Source organism: Haplochromis burtoni, unplaced genomic scaffold (assembly GCF_018398535.1).
Source record: "Haplochromis burtoni strain Fernald_Lab_line unplaced genomic scaffold, NCSU_Asbu1 Contig_78, whole genome shotgun sequence".
NCBI classification, from domain to species: Eukaryota; Metazoa; Chordata; class Actinopteri; order Cichliformes; family Cichlidae; genus Haplochromis; species Haplochromis burtoni.
The window spans coordinates 421,354-446,557 of NW_024582439.1; the positions used below are offsets into that span (position 1 = coordinate 421,354).

General features: G+C 41.5%; 1 protein-coding gene across 3 annotated transcripts in view; it reads left to right on the forward strand.

Moving 5' to 3' along the window:
• st6galnac5a (ST6 (alpha-N-acetyl-neuraminyl-2,3-beta-galactosyl-1,3)-N-acetylgalactosaminide alpha-2,6-sialyltransferase 5a) overlaps positions 1-25,204 on the forward strand; it is a 66,385-nt gene that overhangs the window by 22,524 nt on the left and 18,657 nt on the right. For all 3 annotated transcript variants that reach the window (XR_315952.3, XM_042222001.1, XM_005924550.3), the window contains exon 3: positions 20,633-21,045. Coding sequence is in view for 2 of the 3 variants with exons in the window: in XM_042222001.1 (XP_042077935.1) it covers positions 20,633-21,045 (413 nt within the window). In the remaining variant the exon portion in view is untranslated. The remainder of the gene's footprint in view (positions 1-20,632; positions 21,046-25,204) is intronic.

The window sequence follows — 25,204 nt, forward strand, 5'->3', positions numbered from 1 at the left end:
ATCATCATCATTATGGCATCAGATGCTCAGCTAGTATCTGAGAAGAACAATATCGAACGCCTGAGCATTAGACAAGTTTATTTATATCACAATCAGTTTACAATCAGTTTTATTGCTTCTACAAATCCATTCAGAGTTACAAACTTCAGCTACTGAGAAGATGACTGTGCAGTGCTGGAAAAATGTCTTTTTCTCCCTGACTGAAACATTTTACTTTGTGTTTATCCGAAAGCTGCAGTCAGCTGTAACCTGTAGGTTAAGACTAAGATTTTACATTTACAATAAATGTTGCATTTTAATGAAGCTCTGGATTTCTACGCTGTGGTCTTGAATGCTAATTTTTTAAAGTTAAAATGGTTACAGAGGTATCTTCTTTTAAACCACGAAACACTAAAGCACTATAAAACTGTAGGGATGGGGATCAAACTGCCATGAAATTGTGACATGCTTTTTTTTTTCTGAAAAATTCAGAATGCAAAACACGCCATCATGTTGGGCTCATAGTAGTAAGCTTTTGCACACCTGAGTCACATAAAAGCCTTTATTCTTCCATGTCTTCTGTTTAGAGTTTAGAGAAAACCCCTCTACTCTAAAACTGTGTCCACATTAGAAGTGATTTCCTCGTTGGGTGATTTGCTTGGAAGCTGACAGCTGGCCCCTTGCAGACCTTCCAGGCCCTGTGTCATGCCTCCTCAGCATCCTTCTCCATCTCCCTTATCCCTATGCCAGTTTGTGAAATGGCAGACTCTCCTTCCTGGTGGGATCAGATAGGCATTTCCCTCGCCTGCTTCTGTCAACTGGGGCCAGCACACCTGTTTTCCATCTTCAATTACCCGCACATAGAAGGATCAGCTCTTCATTCTCTCTTATTGCCAGATAGAGCATACTGTGTGGAAACCAGTCTAGCTTCAGGAAAACTTTCTTGTAGTTAATCTCTCAGTGAAATTACCTCTTCTTCTCCATCTGCCTATATCCCCCCCCAGTGTTCCAGCCTCCATTCCTTCAGTCAAGCAAACAAACACCCGCTGTGGAAAACCTGTGTGGAGGAAAACCCACCTGCCTGCCTGCTCTCACGCTACCTCCCCTTGTTTGAACAAACCTTCCTTCTTTAATGAAAGTTAGAGGCTAGACACTCTGGTTGAATGGATAACCCTCTAACATATTTACTGGTTAACATATTAACAGGTCATATGCCAGTCAACAGAGTCCTGCTCTCTCATTGGTAGTCGCTTCAGTTGCTCAAGGGGAAAAGCTTCTCGTCATCAGCAGTTTTTCAATCATAGTTACTTGAAGTTGTTGAATGTTATTGACTTTCTGTGGTCTCAGGTCACCACATCGCACCAAATCCATTCTGGAAATAGCAGTGACATCACGACTAGAGACCACAGAAAGTCAATGACACTGTGCAACTTTCAGCAAGCAAAGATGAAACAACCACTGGCAGCATGAAGTGGGCAAAATAAACTCTACCCAACATCCAGGTGAATGATTGAAACAACCACCAATGAGAGTGTAAGATATATGTGATTGGCCCATGACCTAATAGTAAAAACATTGGATGGTTACCAGTCTGTACTGGAACTGTAAATAATAAATTATGAGCAGCCTATCCCTGTTTTAATATCTCATAATAACACTCAAAGATATAAAAAAGTTTAAGGCGATGAATACACATTAATGGAGCAGAACTTTGCTTTTCATCTGTTTTGAACTACTTCGAATCGGTGAGTCATCAGTCAGTCTAATAACGTTCCATTAGTCTGGGCCATTTATCTGTAAACAAATACTTTTTATTTGCGGTTGTTTTTCAAGAATTGCATTAAGTGAAGTCTTTGAATGCTTCCTCCACTTCTGCAGCTGTGAGATGCTTACCTTTTCTTCATCGGCTGATCAGGGCTCATTAAGGGATAATACACTGTGGGAGCCTCTTTCTGAGAGAAAGCTGTTAGTATGCATGTGTGCATTGTTTGTGTCTTTATGAATTCCTGCTAGGCAGAATACGCTTAGGGTTAGGCTAATGAGCCTGCCGTATGTGGGGAGGCTCATCACCTTGGTGAAAAAATCAGTAAAGAGACAGAAAGGAAAAAACACAACAACTCCCAAACCTTTGTTTACTGACGTGAGCCGCTTCCAGTGTCGCTGCTAAGAATCATTACTTTCATTGTGAAGATCAAGGTGTGTAAATGTAACTCATTCGTACGTTTCTAATCACCGGTTTTGTGATTGTTGCATATCAGGTGTGCATCCATTGACTAAATGAATAGGCATTAGCCTGGCAATAAGCATTAGCATTCGGATTCATTTCATTAGCATTTTCCCATTAAGATGTGTGTATCTGTGAATGCAGCAGAAAAATGCATAAACAGGCTCTCCTCTATGTGGTGGAAGAATCACTTGGATTCTTTCTTTAAATACAAGCACCAAAATTGTAGTTTAAAATAATACTTCAGTAAAAGAAGACAAGCATTAAGTCCGCAGCTGAAACTGCTTGTTTTTTTTTCAGAAAAATGGCTCAGGGATTCATGTCTTCCACTACACTCAATCCTTATTTTATTAGGTACAACCTGGTAGTAGAATTGACTTTTTGCCTTCAATACTGCCTTTATTCTTCAATGCATGCATTTGTGAAGGTCCTCGAAGCATTCCTCTGAGATTTTGGTCCATGCTGAAATGATGGTATCAGGCAGTTGGTGCGGATTTCTGGGTATCACTTTCATGATTCCTGTAATTATTTTGTTCCACCAAATCACAATAGTGCTCTGCTGGATTTACATCTGGTTAATGTAGAGGCCTTTTGAGTACAGCCAGCTCGCTGTGTTCAAGAAACCAGCCTGGGATTATATAAGCATTGTGACATGGGGCATTACCCGGCTGAAAGTAGCTCTTACAACATGGCCGTAAAGGACTGCAGTTTAAATGATACTTGATTGGTACAAAGTGTGCCAGGAAAAAAACATCCTCCCCACATCTTTCCACCACCAGCAGCAGATACCTGAGTTGTTGATACAAGGAAGGAAGCTTTTGTGTTTTTTCTTGCCAAATTTTGACCCCTACCATCTGAGTGCTGGAGCCGAAATCGAAACTAATCAGAGACCAAGAAATGCTTTTCCAGTTTTCTATTGTCCAGTCTTGATGAGCATGCAACCACTGTAGCCTCAGTTTCTTCTTTGTAGCTGATTAGACACATGTTGTAGTCTTTTGCTGCTTTATGCTGGTTATAGTAAGTGTTAAATGTGTACCTGTTTTCTTTTTATCAGCCTAAACCAGCCTAACCATTCTCCTCTGACCTCTTCATCGTCCATTTATTGTTAACAAGAGAAGTGCCACTAACTAAGAGATATTTTTCTTTTTGTTTTTCCCTTTTCTGGACATTCCTCTGTAGACCGATAGTTAAGGTGAAAATAAGATCACCTATCATCACTTTCCTAGATGCTTAAATCACATTCAAAGTCACATAAATTCTGTTTCTTCCCAATTCTGACGCTTCTAACAACATCGACCTCTGCCTTCTGACAAATCAGGAAGCAGTCAAACAGGAGAACGTGATAAAAGCCAGTGAATGGTTGATACAATACTGAAAGTCCTGTCAAAGGTCCTTTACTATTATGTGAAGTATTTACATTTGATTTGAACTTTATTTACATTAAACCATCTAGCAGTTTAAAAGGGAAAGTCAGTCACATTTTCGTCCCACTTTGCTGTAGATTTTAACATAATTTTGAGAAGAAGAAGGTGAGAATTAATGTGAGTCTTCGTCTGCTCCTGGTATTTCGCTACAAGGTGCATTGAGATAAACAGCTGGTGGTGCTTATCTTCCAGACGGATGATATTGCCGCTCAAATGCAGGTGTGGAAAATATGGTGTTTCTGCTTGATTCATTCATTAATTTGAGAAATGTTTCCCCATTGGAAGGATCAGGTGGGTTTTTTATGTTGAGTATGTGTCACAGCAACTTTCCCATCTCACCCAAGACTTTTTGAGGGTATGTGTTACTGACCGATGGTCTATTGCAGGGCTGCCCAATCCCAGTCCTCGAGAGCTACTATCCTGCAGCTTTTAGATGCATCCCTACTCCAACACAGCTGAATCAAATGGTTTGATTACCTCTTCAGCATGCCATTGTGTTTGGCAAAGGCCTGATAACAAGCCATTCATTTGATTCGGGTGTGTGGGAACAAGGATGCATCTAAAAGCTGCAGGACGGTAGCTCTCGAGGACCGGGATTGGGCACCACTGGTCTATTGGCAGTAAAGCTGACTTTACTCTTTATCTGTTGCTCAAGAAACACAAGTTCGCTCCCCGAAGACCCCAATCAGTGACAGGAAACAAATCCGTTCGTTACAAGGGGATTTATTTACAATGTGATGCAAGAGGAACAACAAAACGGGAGTGTCAACACTTCTGGGTGAGCCAAGGCCAAAATAACAAACAAAACGAAGCTAAACTGATTCCCACACACCTAACCTTACCAAAATAAGAGCCAAAACTAAAGACAGAGTCTGACCTTCTTAACTTACTCAAAACAGGAGAAAACAGGTGATCAAAAGAAACGGCTGCTCACCCCTACCTACTCCACTTCCTCAACTGTGACAAAGTGACTGTAGCCAGCGGCTGTCACAGGCATACTGCTTGGATGTTGGGAGAAACGCAAGAACCAGCCTTGATTTAATGGGCGAGAACTCCAGCTGGAACCAGTCACTCTGGAGCTATATCCACGCACCAAGCTATTGCCTCGATTTTTAATAACTATTCCCGGAATTTCCCTTAGGTTTTCAGTGTTTTGAGCACAAATTAACTGATGGATGGAAAAGCAAGCTTCAAAAGACTGAAGGTCTTTGCACTGGTCTATAACATGAGCACAGTGATGCCTCATAGCAAGAAGGTTCCTGTTTCGAATTCCTGACGTGGGCCTTTCTCTATAGACTTTACATGTTCCTTACAAAGACTAGAGGCCACTTGGTAACCAACAAACAGAAATGGAGACCATTTGCTTTAAAGTAACTGTGGCACCTTTTGAATCCTGCTACTATGAAAGTAAGCCCTCCACTTCCAGTTTGCACTTTTTCAAGTTTCAGTGTGAAGTTGGATAGTATTTGCAGGTATTTGCAGACATTTCTTTATGCAAGCTATGAGCAACTGCAGCAATCTGCTTGTGACCAAAGCAATCACAACGAATTAGATTTGTTTCATCGTGCAACAGCCAGCCACTACCTGCCAGCATGGTAGTTAATTGGTGACTGTAAATTGGCTGTGGATGTAAGGCGGTTGAAGTGCTTGATGAGCATAGAATACAGGACTGTATGAATGAGCGATTAAGATGCGACTTGTAGTCTAAAGCGCTTTGAGTGGTTAGTAAGATTGTATATACATATACGCATATATATGCAAGTACTTTTTCTTAAATAAAAACCTTCTTCAGCTTTTAAGTAGTGACAGATGTCAAAGACAGTATTTTTCCTCTGAAACGTAGTGGAGTGTCATAGCATAGAACGGAAATTTTCAATAAAAGTTCATGAAACCTGTACTTGAGTTCAATATTTGAGTAAATCTAACAAACACAGTGATGCACAAAGCACAGAGAAATTGAAAGACACACTCACGTGTCCTGCTTGCCAATATGAAATCTGTCTTCCCAGGAGATTCTTCCTGCCTGACAAGTGTAGTCACTGGCAGCTGGTGTTTTATATACACACACATCCACACCCGCACACACACCCCTTTTGGTTACTGTCTCTCATTATCCTCTGTTCCACCACATAATGGACACACTCCAAATAGAATATTTAGTACAGAAAATGTTTTCACAGGGAAGCGGAGCTTTTGCCCACATACGGCTTGCAGTATTGCCGATGTATTATTGATGTGTTCTTTTTGTTTTTCTCGGGCTTGTCGTTATATTGCTACAACACAACAATAATTGCTCCTATGGGATTTAGCTTGACGTGATTTATCTTTTTGCACTCCAAGATTAACAGCCCGTCTCCAGTCTGGAAGACGTTGTTTTTGGTTTCTGTAAAAATTGCCAGTTTGCCCTTGCTCACAACAAACTTGTCATCTCAAGTTTGACAGTTAGCAGTTCGTCTGAGTGCCGTATTCAGATTTCCTCCCGCCGTCCCTGCCCATGCATATATTCGGTTCCACGCTAAGATTATGCTGCACCTTTTTATCTTCCAGTTTCATTTTCAACTCTCTGTATCTTGTGCAGAAAAGGGACTTTTGCAGTGGAGGGGCAGACGTGACGGGAAAGCGAAACAGCGGCTTACAACTTGCGCTGAGACGTCTCCTCCGAGTCATTACTCTCACCAGACTTCTCTTAACAAGATCATCTTCTCGTTATTGATTCAGCCCATTGTTTACCACACTGCGCTGGGCAATAACCATGCCTATCACTCTCAACAAACTGATCTGAGAGGATTATGGGAACATATCAGCACACCACATCCATAAATGGTAGGATGATCACGGCAACCGTGAGCTCACTCGCAAATGTGAAATCGTCTCGATCTTAGAATTAAACTCTGGTGTCTGGAGGCATTCAGAGAGGGAAATCCTGCAGATGTTTTAATGGTGTTTGCGAGGCTGCTGCTTTCTCTCGCATAATGACCCTTTCAGATATCATAATTTCGATAACAGTCTGAAGCAAGTGAGTATGCATTTCTAACTTTTCCTCATCAAAGCAGGCCCCTGAAATCCCTGCCTTTTCTCTGAAGGAGCTGCCCTACATTTCTTGGTCTCCAAAGTGCTTCTTTCTCTGACAGCCACTCCTTTTTCTTGCTCCTCTTTTTCATCTATCAGATTGCCTTTCATTTTCTTCCCCTCCTCAGCCCGCCTCTGTCTGTCACAGCAACCCCTTTCTCTCTCTCTCCTTTTTCGCCTTCCTCCAGTCTTTCTGCCTCCCTCGCTCTTCCTAATGTCCCTCTGTCATTTCCCCTTGGCTTTTTCCTCCTTTATCTTCTCCACATGGCACCTCCTGGTGCAATTTTGGAGCAAAAAGGGGGCGCAGGAGAGATTCTCTGACCTGGTAAATTGCACCTCATCTTTTGTATTCATGCCAAAGCAATCTCTCCTACAGGGGTGTATTGGTGTGGTCCTCTCCTCATAGCAGTATCTCTCCTCTTCTATTTGGGTGGAGGGTAAAGGGACAGGCAATGGCTGCATCATTGTACAGTCTGTACCAGTGGCAAACAGGCTGATATGGAGCCAATTAAGTAAAAAGAGTGTGTTGTAACAAGGTGCAACCCGACAGCCTTCACACTCCAGCTCGCTGTTCGGGTCCAGTCTTTCCAGCTCACGGCAGGAAGAGGCGTTTATTGTCTTTTCCAGGTCACCCACACTGGACAAGGTGAGGAACAGGAAGAGGAGGAGGTGTAGGTATTATCGGGGAGAAAAGAACAAGGCAGAAGCAAGGTGCAGCTTGGTTCTCTTCACCTTTTATGCAGGTGGTGAGGAAAGTTGAGGTTTAATGACACAGAGTCCTGCCTGCGGGGCTGTACAAAAGCTGCAGAGGTGTTTGGGATACAAGGGCATTTTTTGATTGGGGAGGCAGAGAAGTGAGTACAGCCAGAAAAAAAACGTGTGGGTGGGAGCAATAATAGCATCACCTGTAAAGCAGAACTCACTCCAGTGTAGCAACACTGTGGTTACGGTTTCTCGTTCAACTTTGAGGTAACTTTTGAGGATGGGGTTTATTTGTTTGCAAATCATAATTTGCAACACGAGAGCATCGCAAAACCTTAAATTTGTACAACTCCACACAATGCAGAGAGTATCTACTATTTTTTCTGCCTTATCGTCATTGTAATAAAAGTCTTTGCAAAGCAATCACAGCATTTAAAAAGAACATACGACTCCTGCCAGAAGCTTTCTGCTCGATTAGTTTGCAGCATTAACACTTTAATTCTACTTTTCAGTTTGTGGTCACCGAGAAGGAAAAGTTTACTTTGCAGAGCTGAAAAATCTTTGCTCATGCCATCATAAAACACTTTGCAATGTTTTGGCATGTGATAATTCCTCAAAGTAATGGATCTATTTCTCAAATGTATTTCTCTGCCCCAATCATATTTCATTGTCTCACTAGAAACAACACGCCCACACTAATGCAGTTTTTTTAATGCAGCATTGTTAGACGTACTTCACATAAAACATAAATATTGCAGCTTGGCAAAAACTAGACTGGACAGGCATGAAATTTTGAGTATTGAGGGTTTGTTGTAGGTAGTGTAATGCTTTTCTGAGGATTCATCAGTTATTGCATGACCCCAGACGGGAATTGTTTTTGTTCTCCTAGCTGAGATCATCTTGAAAATACCTTTGAAACACATTTGATAATGCAGGTAAACTACAATTGTGCTATTTTCCATTTTGAGGAAAGCTCTAAACCTAAGCGATGTTCAATTGTGTGATTCAATCATCAAAAAAGTGTAACATTTTTGTGGAGCAGGTCTTTCACAAATAGGAATTCATTGTTTTCCTCCAGGATGAAATTTAAATCATTGTAGCATTGTAAAGACCTGTCATCTGTCTGTTGCTACTCTCTCTAGATACCTCACTGCTGATAAAATAGTGACTTGTAACTTGTGAGAGACACAATTTCAGTTCTTAACTGCTTTATCCGACTGCATCAGTTGACTACCAATTTATCTGTAGCCTTTTTGACACATGATCTCTGGAAAATATCAAGAGAAACGGTCTCAGATGTAGGAAAAGAAAGGAAATAGTTTCAGATGTGTGTCACAACTGGAAACACCAATTTGGTTCAGGTCTGAGTGTTTCCTGGGTAGAGCGTGCAGTTGGCAGCAGACACGACGCCCACTCTCTTGCCTTTGCTTGAGCTGTTCTCACATACATGCTATTGTGAGCTAGCTTGTTAGAAGGTTTAATATCTGATCTGACTGTATCGGACATTTGCATTCTCACATGCACCTCTGTCAGGTCACATCCAGACAAGCTTGTGTGTGTATGGCAGCTCTAATGCACACTCACAATTAGATGAAAGTTCACCTTCTTTTAGTTGTAATGTTTAACGCGTCGGGATATAAAATCATCAAAAATCATTTGCTCCTGAGCAGGTCTTAAAATTAGGAAAATAAACCCTAACCTTTGGATGAACTACAAAACATGACATATTACATCGTGTCATTATTTATTTATGAAAAAATGAGCCAAGATGCAGAAACAGGGTGTGAAATATTCAGCACACTTGTGACTCAGTCGCTTTTAGAACCACCTTTAGCTGCAATTAATTTTCGGTATGATTTTATCAGCCTCTCACTTCATTGTGAAGGAATTTGGCCTAATCTTCTTTATAACGTTGCCTGTGTTCGTTGAGATTTGCAGGTATTCTTTTATCCACAGGCCCCTTAAGGTCCTGTCACAGCATTTCATTCAGGCTGAGGTCTGGACTTTGACAGAAACATTGCAACATCTTGATACTTTCTTTTTTTTAGCTATTCTGTTGTACACTACTAGAAAAAACAAGATCTCAAATCAGAACTCAGTGGGAAAAATAATAATGCTGGGCAACATCTGTACTGATGGATTAGGTGATGGGTAGAAATGAAAGGATGGCCCCAGATGCTTGCATGCCTGTTTAACAGTGTTGGGGCATGCTCCTAGGTGATGGATAGTGTCCTGGAGAATCTCCTCCCAGATCTGGAGCAGGGCATCACTGAGCTCCTGGAAAGTCTGATGTGCAAGTTGGCAGAGTTAGATGAACCGACACATAATGTCCCAGAGGTGTTCTTTGGATTCAGAGCAGGCGAGCGTTGGGGCCCCTGCCTGGAACTGACTGCATACTCTTGCCACATAATGTCTCATTAAAAAGTGCTCTTTTAATTTCTTTATCAGAGAGGATTTGCTGCTGTAGATATTTTCCTGTTGCGTTACCTTGTTTCAGTCGAGCTTTAGTCTCACATTTGACTTTAAGAATACTTTGCTATACAGAGGACTTCTTGGTTGGCTCAATGACAGCAAGGTGTCCAGGTCCCATAGCTGCAAAACAAGCCCAAATCATCCCTTCACCACTCCGGCTGACAGTTTGTATGAGGTGTTTGTGCTGATAGACTGTCTTTGCCTTTAGCCAAATGGGCATTATGGCAAGACTTCTTCACTTTGGTTTCACTGGGGGTTTTTTTCAGTGACTCTAAGCATTACACAGTCTGACCTTGAGGTGAATTTGTTTGGAGACCGATGACCGTCTTTGAATGTTTTCCCACTTGTGAATAATCGTTCTCATTGAAGGAGGACAGACTTCAAACTGTTTGGAAATTGCCTTATAACCTTTCCCAGACTGATGGGCAGCAACAATTGCTTCTTTAAGATCACTGTTGATGTCTTTGCTCCTTGGCATTTTGTTACCGCACATCTAAATGCAATAGAGTTGTTCAACACTTGCAGATGATCAATTAATTAAGTGCATTTCATTAGCAGTATCTGGCTGCTACTTACTCTTTTAATTCCTGTGGAATCAGTGAGGGTACACTTAGTTTCCCACACGCTGCTTTTGCATTTTGGCTTAATTTTTGTTAAATTAATAATAACATAGTGGAATGTGTCATGTTTTGCACTTCATCTTATTCCGTCATGTGCCACTTTTACAAATTTAAAACTGCACAAGGTTCTGATTTTCACTTGCTGGGCTATTGAGCTGTGGGTTCAGTAGCTCAATTTGTGAGTCTGAAGTATTTTTGTTTCTGACCTTGATTTTTAGAAAGCAGCTGCTGCTGCTGTTATGTGAAGGCTGTGTGCAGGCAGGAATAGGACCCACAGTGCAGACACTCGGAGGCGTAACGTGAACTCAAAACAGCTTTAATGCTAAACTCAAAAGGGTAACAAAACTAAGACGCCAAGGTAAACTTACGCAAACAAAACACACAGCAAGATAAGGGTGGATCACGACATCGACAAACTGAAACACAGGGCTTAAATACACAGAGGGAGCAATCAGGGAATGGGCGACAGGAGGGAAACACAGCTGGGGCAAATCAGGACTAACGAAACAGGGGAAGCAAAACCAGATACATTAACATAAGACATGGACCTTCAAAATAAAACAGGAAACATAACACAGACTGAACTTACAGACACAGACTCACAGGCAGGCACTACAACAGAGGGAACAGAGACGTGGGACCAGGGCAGACACAGACACTGACTGGACACGGGGATATAGCAGACAGGGACAGCAACTAAGGATTACACAGAGACAGAACTCTTAGAAATCAAAGACTAGAAATGATAAATAATATAATAAACTCAAAACCCTGGGTCAACGACCCAGGCATCCTAACAGCTGTTTAAAAGTGCTACTGAAGCTTTTTGTTGCTGTTGGTGTTTGCGTGACTTAGAACAATGTCCTCTAAATTGTTGCATCCCTCTCCTACAGCCGTACACGTTTACGGTTACTTTGATCGCAAACACGCACGTTAAATCTCTGCTCTGTAGACACTGTAAGTGTTTAATGCCCCCCGCCCATCCCAGCACATACACACACACCACACAGTAAAGGGCTCTCTTTACACTACTGCATGCTTTGAAGATCAGAGCTCTGCCACCGGTGCCTTCTATTCTTCAAACACTCTCGATGATATCAGCTTTCATTTCAACTAGTGCTCCTCTAACAAGATCATCAGCCACGTCACTTATCCCAAAAAAACCCCACTCTCAGGCTTCATCAGTGAATTTTCATTACTCTCTTTTTAGGTCAGATGTTGGTTTTCGTTTTTTCTGGAGTAGATAATTGCCCTCCATCAAAGGCGTCTTCTTTAAAGATCAACACTGAAAACTCTGCCCTAATTAAGACTAGAGCATCAGAGCCACAGGAGCTGTCAACCTGGAGTATGACTGCTGACCGCCGGATTCCCTAATTGCTCCTGTTTCGTTATCCACTCTCTCCTCCTCTTCCTCCTCCTCCTCCCGTCTTCATTAGTCCTCGGCTTACTTCCCACCTCGGCTCTCCCTAATGACTGGTCAAACGTGCAAGCCAGACAAACAGCTCCAAACAAGCCCTCCTACATCGACTCTGCCCTGCAGCTCTCAACCTGCTGGAGTGTCTCTTTTTTCCCAGTGTATGTGTGTCAGCGCACATCAGCACAATAGAAGCAGGTTTGATTTTTTTTTCTTCCCCCTCTGAATACACAGCCTTTACCGACATAACTGAATTCGTTGTTTTCCACTCTGCCGTTGCCTGCAGCTGTTGAGATTTTACTCTAATTGGTAACTGCAGCCGTACCGCCCCTCTAGTCCGCTCCTCCTTTGCTCCTACAGGCTCTAATTGGTGTTTTGTTTCTCTGTTCGCTTATGCTCTGTTCACTCATTCTTTTATGCTCACCATCCCGATTTAAAATAAAAAAATAAAAAAAAGATTTATTTATCCTCCCAATTTTTCCTTCCATTTCTGCCCTCATCGGTTTCTCCTTCTAATCATCCCATATCATAAATTGCACATTTTGGTGCTCGCAGCAGAAACAAGCTTTGAAATGAAGCAAATTTTAGGGTATTTTTCTTGTCGGTTATCAGATTTATTCATTTATTTTAGGCCTTTTTCATCTGCTATTTTAATGAATGATAAAATTATGTATTATCATTTTTTGTATACACTGGATTAATCCCAGTGAGATTTATTATTTCTTTAGCCCAGAACAACTGACTTCAGATGGCTTTTTTCTGTTTGTTTTGCTTGGAAGATTATTTGTAATGGTTTGTTTCTGCTGCATATTTAGTCATGGCTGCACAGATTCCAGTGTCATTTTGGCTTTCGGTCTCACATAACTATTTTACCATCTAGTGAAAGATTTTTTTCTTCAGTGTTTTCCTTGCTATGACTGTAATTGGACTGGGTTTTTTTATAGTGCTTTTCTTTTCTACTTTGATTTCCCTAGTCTAGCTATCATTCACATACATTCAATAATTATACAGGCTACACAGATACATGCAATAGGTCTAGGATGCCAGCCTGGTTCTGCTGGAGGTTTCTTCCTGTTAAAAGGGAGTTTTTTCCTCCTGTTGCTAAAGCATTTGCTTATAGGGGGTCATATAATTGTTGGTGTTTTCTCTCTGTATTATTGTAGTGCCTTATAATATATAACACCTTGAGGTGACACTTGTTGCCAAGCATACTTTGATATGCACATTGAAGCAGCCAGGTATTGAGCCCCACCTCCCTACAGCATCTTTACCAAATCAGTGTTTCAATTTCTCAATTATTAGCAAAACCCCTAGCAGGTCTTATTACTTTAATTGGTAACCGTTAGTTAAAATGTAAAAAAACAAATGTGCTATTCATAAGCAGTGTTGGCAAAATCAGTGTCAGAGCCTTATGATACTAGTGTTAGCAGAGCTTCTATACAGAGGATTTGATTTCCTATTAATTCTATTACTTCCTATTCATTTCCATTCATTTCCAGTTTGCTATTATTCCTGTTTTATTGGAATTGGCTTCAGTTCACCGGGAGACTCAGGAGGTAGTTCTCAATGAAAAAGAGAGAATGGAGCTAAATGGCTAAAATAATTATTTTCCCACTCACAGCAAAATATTTATTTTAGCTTATTCAGCAATATTACTCATTAATTATCAGAACTGCAATAAAACAGTTGAGACTTGTATTTGTTTTTCTTTCAGAAATGTGCTGACATTCTGCCAATTTGTGCTGATTAAAATTACAGCAGGACACTCGGTGGCTGGCCCTCTTTAAACAATAACTGTAACAATACATTAGGAGCATGCAGTATATTCCAGCTGGCTGTGGTGACCAGTAATGTGAAATGAGTTTTTATGACCTGCAGTTGTGTTTTAAAGTGACTGAATATGCATTTGTGATGTCACTTATGCATGGGTCAATAGTTGGCTCCCTGGTCCTCTGTAAATGAAGCTTTCTATGATGTATCTAACTATGTTTTCTCGTTGTAACCTATTAGTTTTGGAATAAATGTGAAACTGGCAAAATTCAGTATGTGTACCAGCTACACACCGTCTACCTTCAAAAGCTGACTTTCTTGATCCTCAGGAGTAAAAACACTCATATATGTTGCTTGAGGAATGCTTATGTGGGTCGGTAGGATGAAAGCAAGTGCTATGATTCTTTAGGTGGTAGACTTGGCATGGCCAAAATAATCACATGCACAGATAAATATTTCGCATCTGATGGAGGCAGGACCAAATTATAGCTTCAGACAGCTGGTTTTGCTTCTACTGGCTCTGTAACGCCTTCCTTAATGTCTGTAATGTCTTTAAATTTTGCACAGCTACAGGCTGTATCTCTCTCACCCCTGTGACACTACAGTATGAAATATGACCCATCAGTCATTAATGAGCCATGGAAGACAGAAGTCACTTTCACAGTCTACATTAGCAGGATGGCATGCGAAAAAAGAGATTTAAATTGACGTCATAATTTCCCCTTCGGCTCTTTTCTAAGAAGGCCTCATGAGCATTTTTTCCTCAAGCTAATATTAAGGCCTGACTGTTGTAGAACGCTTTCCTCTGAGGAGGCTATAGAAAACAAAGGGATCTTTGACAAGCCTAAAGGTCAGCCTGGAGGAGGCTAAAAAGGCTCTGCTCTGTTGTAGCATCTGTGGGCAATACCAGACAGCCAGACAGCATCCCGCTGGGCTGGATGATTGCTGCCTCTCATTGCTCACATTTACCGGCCATATCTTCCATTTCGCATCCTTGAAGTCCCCGCATCCTCGCTAAGCCCTCGCTCGTCCCCCAACCCCCTTCCCATCGCATTCATGCACATGAAATCAATAACAACACTTGAATGCTATTTCTCCGCTCTGAGAGGGAATGGCATACGTCAGACGTAATGGTTCAGCGCAGTGTAAGTATTCCTCAAGGGACAGAGCTGAGCAGGGGGATGGTGGAAGGGAGTCGGGTGAGGAATTAAAGCTGATTTCATGCCCCCTTAAGACCCATGTGAGTTTTAACCACCAATTATTGCCTGTGTTACCCATGGGCAGCCAGGGGCTGTGAGTGCTGACCACGAAGCCAATCAGGGTAGCTGTGCCACACAGTCTTTTTCAACTACAATCACACCGTAATCATAAGTGATTATATGAGTCCACCGCGGCTTGTATTCCTCTTTCCATTTAATTATACTCTCTTATATACTCTTATATATACTTTGCAAATGTCACTCAATAATGCCAGCCTTCTGACTCACACACAAGATCAAAAGGACATTAATATGACAAGAAATATATCTTGAATAGCAAACATCATGTTTATTCAGTTCAACACCAGACCGTAATGGCCCCCAAATACCCACCCAGCTATTCCGTTTCCTTCTTCACGCCTCCCCAGGTGGTCTGGAGCTGAACTGCTTCTCTCTTTCATCACCTCCACCATCCCTCAAAGTTAATCCCCCACCCAGCTCTGACAGCCATGTTTTCTTCGGGTCAGGTAGTCAGGCGGGTTGTGTGGTGTGGAGGTACTGATTGTTCCTGCAGCCCCGTGAAGGACAGGCCCGGTGGAAGCGGAGTGTTCAGATGCAGACAGAATGAGGAAACAGAGGAGGGCGGCCTCCTCGCTCTGGGTTGTCGCTCCGGCAGGTTGAGCACAGATCAGACAGTGACTGGCTGTTGTCTGTGTGCATGTTGTTGTTTTTGTTCCTTTACTAGGACACTGTGGATGGATGGGCTTTAAAAAAAACATGGCAGGTTCACGGCAAGTCCCACAAGTGGGACAAGGTTATCCTTCATCTCTCTGAGAAACACCTTACTATAAAATAAAAATAAAAAAAAACGTGAGATGATTTTAAATGGAAGTTATTTATGCTGGAATAGTTTTATTCTTTTTTATGGGTTGTTTTAGATTTAAACTTTCACCAAATACGGTTAGAATCTGTTTTGCAAAAATAACCATTGCTAAATAATCAATAGTGAGTTTCCTTAAAATAATACATAGATAAAGTTTTTATTGTTGCTTAGTCATTGCATTGGCTTAAAAAAATCCAAACAAGCTCTCAGGATGTCATGAAGGTTTAATATAAGAGAGATTGAGCTCTCAACTTCTCTGTTATGTCCTCTTCTGCAGACACCATCACCTGCAGGGCTTAATTTGTCCCAGATCCTGCTAGAATAGGAGCTGGAGCCTCCCAGACTGGGACCGGCACTTATTTCACTGGATCCAGCACCTCACTTGTCAGTAATGAAATCTACCTGGAGAGAACTGGTAAAATGTCAAACAGACAATCAGATTTCTTCAAACCATTAGATTGGCTTGATTCTCAGCAGGCCAAAGTCATTTTGGCAGTTCAGACGGCATGGCTATAATTGCCAGCATGTTCTTCTTTCAAGGGCATCAAATATTGCAGTTTTGCCAAAGCCGCTGGCGTCTCAGAGATATGCGCAAGGTGTCCTTTGGCTTCGATACCTTGCCAGTATTTGACACCCTGAGGATGAGGACAGGTTCTAATAGCTGCAGCACAGCAGGTAGCAAAAGCAGTGCTGCAGAGAGGGAACGACAGGAAAGTGAAGGTCAACTAGAGGGAGCTGCGAACTGTAAACAACTGCTCATTGTGAAAGTTGAGACTATTAAATGTAAATAACAATGATTTGTTTGCTGATGGTTTTTTTTGTGTAAGTGTCTGAAAAGTAGTTTTTAGGAAAATCTCTGATGTATCAGTGTTACTTTAAAGCCCGGACAATATAAAAAAAAAAAGGCAACAATCATGCGATGCTCTATGCGCAAGCACCAGGCGATGATGTGAAGAAAAAACTCCTTTTGTAAAAGGAAGGGACCTCTGGCAGAACCAGGCTCAGTGAGAGGCAGTCATCTGCTCTGACTGGTTGGGTAGAGTGAGGGGAAAGAGGAGAGAAGAAAGAGAGGATAGGGACAGACAACAAAACACAGACTGTGTGAGAGATGAGATCAAATTTAACAACATACAGCCGTGGTGTATAAACACCTGGGGAGTGAAAAGAGGTGAGTGGAAAAGAAATGCAGAGGGTATCGCAGGAAGACCCCCAGCAGCCTGAGCCTATAGCAGGATAAGTAAGGGATGCTTCAGGGTCAACTGATTCCAGCCCTAACTGTATGCTTTATCAAAAAGGAAAGTTTTAAGTCTAATCTTAAGAGTAGAGAGGGTGCCTGTCTCCTAAAGCCAGAACTGCTTCCGCAGGAGAGCGGGCTGGGAGCTGAAGGCTCTGCCTCTCATTCTACTTTTGGAAACTCAAAGAGTCACAAGTAAGCCTACAGACTGAGGTGATTCCTTTAAAGGCTTATTAGAGAACTGATGTAAGTGAAACAACAAAAAAGCATCTGCAGGTCATGTTCAGCTATGAAGACGAACATTTTAGACTCATCAAAAATCTTTCTTTGTGTGTGAAGTACTACCTTTTTAAATGAAATTGTGTGAGATGTTAAGAGGCCCCAGATACACACTGCTTTTGAGTAACAGTCAGGGGCCTAGAGTTTCGTGTTTACCAGTGTTTTGCAGTTTTTACAATTATTGTACTCCCAACCGCCACAAAAGCAAAGCAGCTTTACTGCTGGTATGTAAATGGTGCTTTGACACACAACACCTACCGGTACTCAAAGATTGTTAAAGGCCAAGAAGCCCCTCCCTCCCATACCCACTGGACTGAAAGGATTTGTCACCAGCGCTACAAACCACTGGAAATCGCCATACCTCCCAGAGGTGCCTCGGTTATTTTGTGGCAAGAGGGGGACCTACACAGTATTAGTCAGCTGGTTTTATTGTAATAGCTGATTGGTGAATGACTACTGGCTTAAAAGTAGACTATTTTCCTTTAAATTGTGCTGGAGAAAAATATGAAGTACCACTGAAATTGGATAAAATTACCTTTCACTCCCTAAAGAACTGCACAGTTTGTCGTATACCTACTGCAGAACGACTCCTCCCAGCCTTTATATCAAATCACCCTTTTATAGAGAAACTGTGGCTCAGTGGAATAGTTTTTTTTTATTCTGCTGAATTATCTCAAAAATAAAAAGATTCCTGGAAAAATCAGAAAAGCTTTTAATCAGAGCAGCTAGACTGTTTTATGGTACAGCAGAAAATACTTTTTCTGATTTTTTTATTTTTTTCCCCTCATCTGTGTCTTTTTCCCACTGCTGGTAAGACAAAACATGATCAGGATTGGGAAATTCACTGAGTTGCATTATTGATCACAGCTTTGATCAGGTGTTGTAACCAGAAACTGATAAAAGAAAGAAAAACTCTTAACAGTCAAAGTTTAAATGTAGCATATCTTTTAATTATGTTCAAAGGCATTTTGTTCACTAAGGAGGAACAAAGGCAGCGATTTCAAAGACATAAATGATAGATGTGTCTTGAATTATAAACCATTTGTTGCATGAATCTTTAAATGGAGTTCGAATTTCAGGGGGGTTTCGAGGATAAATTGGATGTGAAAGATATTTTCGGTTCTTTGGAGTCAGCAGGCGCTCGCGTCCCATCTCGAGGTAAACCACAGTTTACCTGGACTTTATCGCCTCAACCCAGAACCACCATATTGGATGGGTCACGTAATTCCGGCTGGAATGGAAAACCTCGTCCAAAAAATGCAGCTTATTTCTTAGTAATAGCCTGACCGAGCTCCCCAAAGAGGCCAATTCTGGCCAGCAAGGCCCACTTAAATGCTCCGTGAGACAGAGGAGGAGAGAATAAGGTCTATAGAGCCACTTAAAAGCCCCTGGGTAAAAATGGGATTTCTGACCTGCTCCGCTGGTGTCGCAGCTCTTCAGCCAGATTAGCTGTCAAAGCTCTGCCAGGTGGGAGAGGAAGGGCCAGGGGAAGACGAGAGGAACTGATGGATGCTGGTGCTGTTCTTGGTGATGATGTAGACCACCAGGACCTCATTAGCTCAACATTTCATCAAACACGATGGCACCAGTGTGGCTCTCTGTGCCTCCATCTATCTCTCTCTTGGCCCTCTCTCTCTCCCTCCTTTACATATCCTTGATTTCCGTACCTCTTCTGTGGTCCTCTTTTCGTTCCTGCCTCTTTTCCATCTTTCTGTCACCCCACCCCCCCTTTTTTCTCCCTGCACCTTAAGGTCTCATTAAACAGATGAGCCCGCTCCGCCACTAATCTGCCACTAAGTCAAAGTCGGCAGATGACGACGATAATGGCACATCTTCCTCCACCCCCGCTCCACCCCCACACATATCAGGCTATTATCATTTGTTCTTATTAATGCCAAGAAAATGTAAATTTGTTATGGCTATAAGAGTGTAAATAACTACCACACGTATCAGCTGGGGTGATATTTCAGGGCACATTAGAGGGCTCTGCAGGGCTGGTTTGCATATCATTGATTTTCAGTGCAGGGGTGTGTGTCTGTGTATGTGTGGCAGTGCGGGGGGAGTCACAGACATGCCCACACATACATGCAAAGCATATGTGCAGCAGCTTCATACATACCAACAACATGCAGGGCAGCTTTACATATATAAATAGGGCTATGCAAATGATTTATGTGCATGCCGTAGTGAAAAAGAGGTCACACTTACATCAGCGGGCCGTGGTGTTGTATGTTTTTAGTCATAGACACAGATGTAATTTAAAATGAACAAGAGACCTATTCATTAGCTATTCATTAATTACTTATTTTCCTTATTCTCTGTCATATACTGTTACGCGGATGGATATTAGTATAACACATGGCCAAAGTTCCAAATATTAAAGCCAGTTTTGACACCCTTCGCCATCCTTCCTTTATCAGAATTAAGCTGGCGTAAAGGGAGGGCAAGGGAGCTTGTTTATTTTATGCTGCACCATGGCTCAGCATGTAAAGTAAAATTCAAAAAAATGCTTCTAACTGTGAATTGTGAAAAGCAGCTGTATTAGAGTCCAAAAATACAAGCCTGGAAATGAACATAATCCGCTGCTTTAATAATAGAGCAAAAGAAAAAAGGAGCTCTGCTGTGGCAGCTCATATATGGACAGGAGCAAGAAGAAAAACACCATCTACAAAGTAGAAATGAATTCAAATAAATATGTTCATGTTGTAAATACCCTCATGTTCATCAGGCAAAAGCAGTATTTATGCTATCCTTACAGCTGTCAGTATAATGGTGAATATTGTTGTGATAGTTGTTTCTATTGACATGGTTGTCCTGTGTGCTGTATTTTATTAACAATATAATGTTTTGTGAGTTTCCCATAAAGTATTGCAGGTGAATTTTCTGCATCTTGGTGTTGGTTTTGGAGGTAAACACACATTTTTCTGTTGTGTGGGAGTGAGAGAAAGATTTAAGGTGAATCCTTTATAAGACCCCAGGGTTTCTACCAATCGCAAAGCAATATGACAAGCTACATATACCCAGGAGGCTCTGTCGCTACCCATTTGTCAACAAAGCATTTTCTGCCTCAAATACATTGTGAAGCTTTTTACCAAAGTTCCCCTAGGTGTGCATTTCTGTCTGCTTTGCATTTCTCTGTATAAACCAAGGCTAAACAGAACTTCACAGCATTTTTGACTTGTGGAAAAAAGAGTTTGTAGACTTACAAACAAATAACTGCAGAAAACTAACAGAAATTCTGCTGCTGTGCTTCAGGGGTATTCACGGAAGGATGTGGAAGCCAAATATTGTGAGAAAGTTCATGTTTGCTTACTTGTTGTTTTTTCTTCTTCTTCTTCTTCTTTGCCCTCTTCTCTCACTCAGCCTCTCAGGATGCACTGCCACACCTGCACCCTGGTGACTAGCTCAGGTCACCTCATTGGAGGCGGTCGAGGTGAAGAGATCGACCGGGCCGAGTGCGTGATCCGCATGAACGACGCTCCCACCGCCAGAGGTTACGCCCGTGACGTCGGTCGCCGCACCTCCCTGCGTGTCATTGCACACTCCAGCATGCAGCGGGTCTTGAGGAGTCGCAACGAACTGCTCAACGCCAGCCAGGACACAGTATTTATCTTCTGGGGCCCCAGCAACTACATGAGGCATGATGGGAAGGGCCTTGTGTACAACAACCTGAGGCTCATGAAAGAGGTGCTCCCCAAGCTCAAAGTCTACATGATCTCCTGGCAGAAGATGCTGCAGTTTGATGAACTCTTCAAGAAGGAGACCGGCAAGGACAGGTGAGGGCGTCACTGCATCAGAATCCATCATCATCAGGAGTCTAATAATAGTTCAGCTAAAGCTATAATTTAATTAATATTTAATCAGTTTTATAAAGTTTTAATCATTCTGCCCTTAAACAAACTTAACAGGTTGATTTTTATAGTTTGTACAAATGCATTATTATCTGATCAGTCAAACGTTCACATGTCACTATCCCCGTGGAAATCAACCATATGCCACTAGGCTGTAGTCCCTCCCACATACTGTATCGAAAGCAAGGAAAGATTTTCAGTCACTACCAATTTCATTCACTTGTGTGATTCATCTGACCTTCAGGGCAGCACAGTCAATACTTTTCAAGCTACAAGTTTCACAGCTTCTTCAGCTATTACATCAGCAGAAAATTCAGCCATATTTCTCTTGTGAATTTGTCCAGACTTTTCCAACGCATAGTGCACAAAGATTAGTAAATTGATGAATTTGGTGCACGACTTACCAACTGCGAATGCTTTACAATGAGCTCATGTTACTGATAATGATGCTGGAATAGTGTTGCCTTTTTGTTATGTGCATTACAAGAATGCATGCGGGACCAAAGATATGTTAACTTTGGCTTCTCGTTTGTCTGTGCTGTTGTTGGTCCTTTATGGTAAGTGGTAAATGGCCTGCATTTGTATAGCGCTTTACTCAGTCCCTAAGGGCTCCAAAGCACTTTACACTACATTCAGTCATTCACCCATTCACACACTGGCAATGGCAAGCTACGTTGTAGCCACAGCTGCCCTGGGACGCACTGACAGAGGCGAGGCTGCCGGACACTGGCGCCACTGACCACCACCAGTAGGCAAACATGGGATTAGTATCTTGCCCAAGGATATTTGGTATGCAGCCAGGAGGCAGCCTGGGATCGAACCACTGACCTTCTGATTAGTGGCTGACCTGCTCTGCCACCTGAGCTACAGCCACCCCTTTAGTTGGAGTGAATGGAGTGAAACCAAATGCTTAAAACTGTCCTCTGCAGCCATCGTTTGTTCTTCTCAGCCATCTTTCTTTGATCTTTGTTGTCTTTTGAGTTCCTTCATCTTTATTGTGAACCCGTCTCTGATTTTTCCGTTTTCTGTTCAAGCAAACTTTTTATCCAATCAGATTTCAACCTACACATAACATTTGAGTCACAGACAATGCTGTTTGAGGACTATAAACACGTCTTGGTTGAACTTCCACAATCCTTATTTTTGTGTAGGCTGAGAAACAAAAGTGGGACCATAAATCTGGCCTGATCCAATTCAGAGCACATAGTCTATAGTAACTATACCATATGCCTTCTCCCAAATAGTCTCTTTTATTCCAGCACCGTATGAAAGTCAGCTTCTTTTGTGTTGTAAAAGTGTATATGTCTGTCAAACCATGGCTATGCATTTAGTAATACAGTACGTACCATGCTTGCAGGAAACCCTTAAACTAAATGGACAAGAGTAGGTGGTTGCAAAGCATGCCTCTGCATTCATAATCCATGTTGTGTTTGAAAAACAGACTTTAGCAAGTAAACCTGGATGTCATGGAAACATGAACGTGCAAGTTTCTCGCATAAAGAAATCTCAGATATTGTAATTTATTTACAAAACTACTTGAATGGGTCTCAGAGGGATCTACTTTAAAGTAGTAAAGAAAGGAATGAAAGTGACAAAACAAGCTTTCACTTTCTTTTGTGTGGTGTCCTAATGGCCTCCTAAAAATTACCCCGAGTTTCAGTTGCAAAATGAACAGTGTTAAAGGACTCCGTTTTAATGAGTCGGAGATGAGTTCTCAGCCCTGTGGCCATTAACTCTTAATGAAAACCCACCCATACAAACACTGTTTGTGTCTCCGTCGCTTTATCTGAGCCTTTGTTTGGGGTGTCATCGGAGATTGAATCTGACTTCAGCTTAAGATAGATGCCGTGGGGGAAATCGCCGAGCAGAGGATTTGGTGAATGGCTCAGCCATCAATCCTTCAGAATCTGTGCCTACAATCATGGTAAATGTTTACAGTGAGCAGGCTTTCTCTGTTATTGTTCGTATTTACAGTTTCTCATCCTTTCTAGCACCAAGCATTAACATCAGTGAGAATTATTCGAGGTCCTTTCTGCTCCATGGAGCGTGGAAGCAGAGAGAAATAAAGCCTTAATATATTAGTGTATATCTTTGTAATGCTTGAGATAAAAATTTAACAGAAGCTCTGTGCATGCAAAATGTCTCGTACCTTTATGAAGCAATATTTTATCTAATTTGGAAAATGAATCCCGTGTTATTTAAGAACTGGGAGCCTGTGGCCGCAGCATTAAAAGCAGAGCTTCTGGGTAATCAACCGTGCAATCGGCAACCCTGCAAGCTTAATTGTAATTATGGGTTATGCCTTTTGAGTAAAGAGAACTAATATGGTTTAGGATGATGCCACATCCTGCAGTTTTTAATAACACATACAGAAGAGAGAAGGGAAGCAGGTGTCCCTCTGCATCCTTTCTGGTAAATTCCTAGAATGAGCCTTAACTGGTGATTAGAGTCAAATTAGCTTTTGAAATAACTTTTTTCTCCCTTGTCTGTGTTTTCTGTTCCCATGATGCTTTGTTGTAGTTGTTAACAGCCCAACTGTGGTTTCTGCTGGAGCTAGCTGCAGTGTAAAATATGATGATTTGAGATAGGTCACCTATCAAAAAGATCTAGGTTGAATCCCTTTAACAGTGCATCTTACATCAAACCTTGGCAGTCGTATTGAAGCGCGCTTTGATGGCTTATGAACATTGGTCAAAAAAAGGAAAAGAGAAAAGCCACAGCAGGGCAGCTGTGCATCAGAGAGCAAGGAGACAGCTGGAGCAGTGGACAAATTACATAGCTGTGAAGAACAGCTGAAAGGGACTCATTTATAAAGCTGACTTTTGATCAGTTTTGATCTTAAGCAGGATTTACAGTAAGCAGAAGCAAAACTTAACTTTGAGCTTATCTTAAAGCAACGTTTTGACTTGTAATACGTTTTCTGCAGGTTATGTAGAGGTGTTTCAGTTTGGGTTGTAAACACGGTCTGCGGTGACCTTTGTAGTTCTGTCCTTCTGGCCAACATATTGGTTATGTTATGTTTGTGACTTTTAAAAAAATTCTATGTTGCTAATCAAGGTCATGGAAATTACCCTCAATGGTTCCTCGGTTATTTAAAGTAAAATATTTTCTACAAAGTGTATATGTTAAAGATGTAAGAAAAACTTATAAACTCAAAGGAACATTTTTATTGACTGAAAATGCTCACAAATGTAACACAAATATAAAAGTACAGTCCTGTCCGGTCATCTAGGCAACCACTTCATGTCACTTGGTGAAATTTCATAGACTTGATTGAGCGTGTGTATACACCTAAGTATAGGTTGTGCTATCCTAAAGCATGGTATTTGACGGGCTGACACAACAACAGTCTCCGTCTTTCCATAAAAGAGCAGAGCAGCAGCTGCAAAAGAAAAGAGTGCATTTTAACAGTAATAGTCAGGATCTTCTAAAAATAAATAAATAAATAAATTATAGATATAAATTTTAAATATAACAAGAAGTAATTAAATCAAAACTAAGTAAGTCACAGATTTCAAATTACTAAATCAATTAGCAGTAATACGACTCACAGTAAAATTAATACCAATATATTAAATTAAATTATTAAATGCATCTGATGTATGTCTGAAAATCGACTTGCCAGTTTTAGGTGACGATACGGTCCCACCACTTTTCATGGCATAAAGTTTCACTAATTTCTAGAAATACTACAAAAACATCATATGTCAAATTTACCACTGTTACTTTCGATGTTATGGTCAGTGATGTAAGAGTAGATGGGGTGAAAAACAGAACTTCCCAAATTCCAGAAGAACACTGAAGTTTGAAATGCTCCAGGCAACTTCAGATTGTTAAGATGCATTTATGTCACTACCTGTCACATCACCTGATTTTTGCTGACTGGCTGGGAGAACTCCGTATACTTCTACAACCACAGAGAGGTTTGGGGACGACAATTTTGATGTCTTTCACAGTTACCACATGGGGTTCTCTGCCAGATAAAGCCTATAGAAATCAACAAGGCTATTTGCTACAGCGACGATATAATCCTAAGTTAAGTCTTTATCCTTGTTTGCCAACCAAAGATGTGTTGTCCTTCATT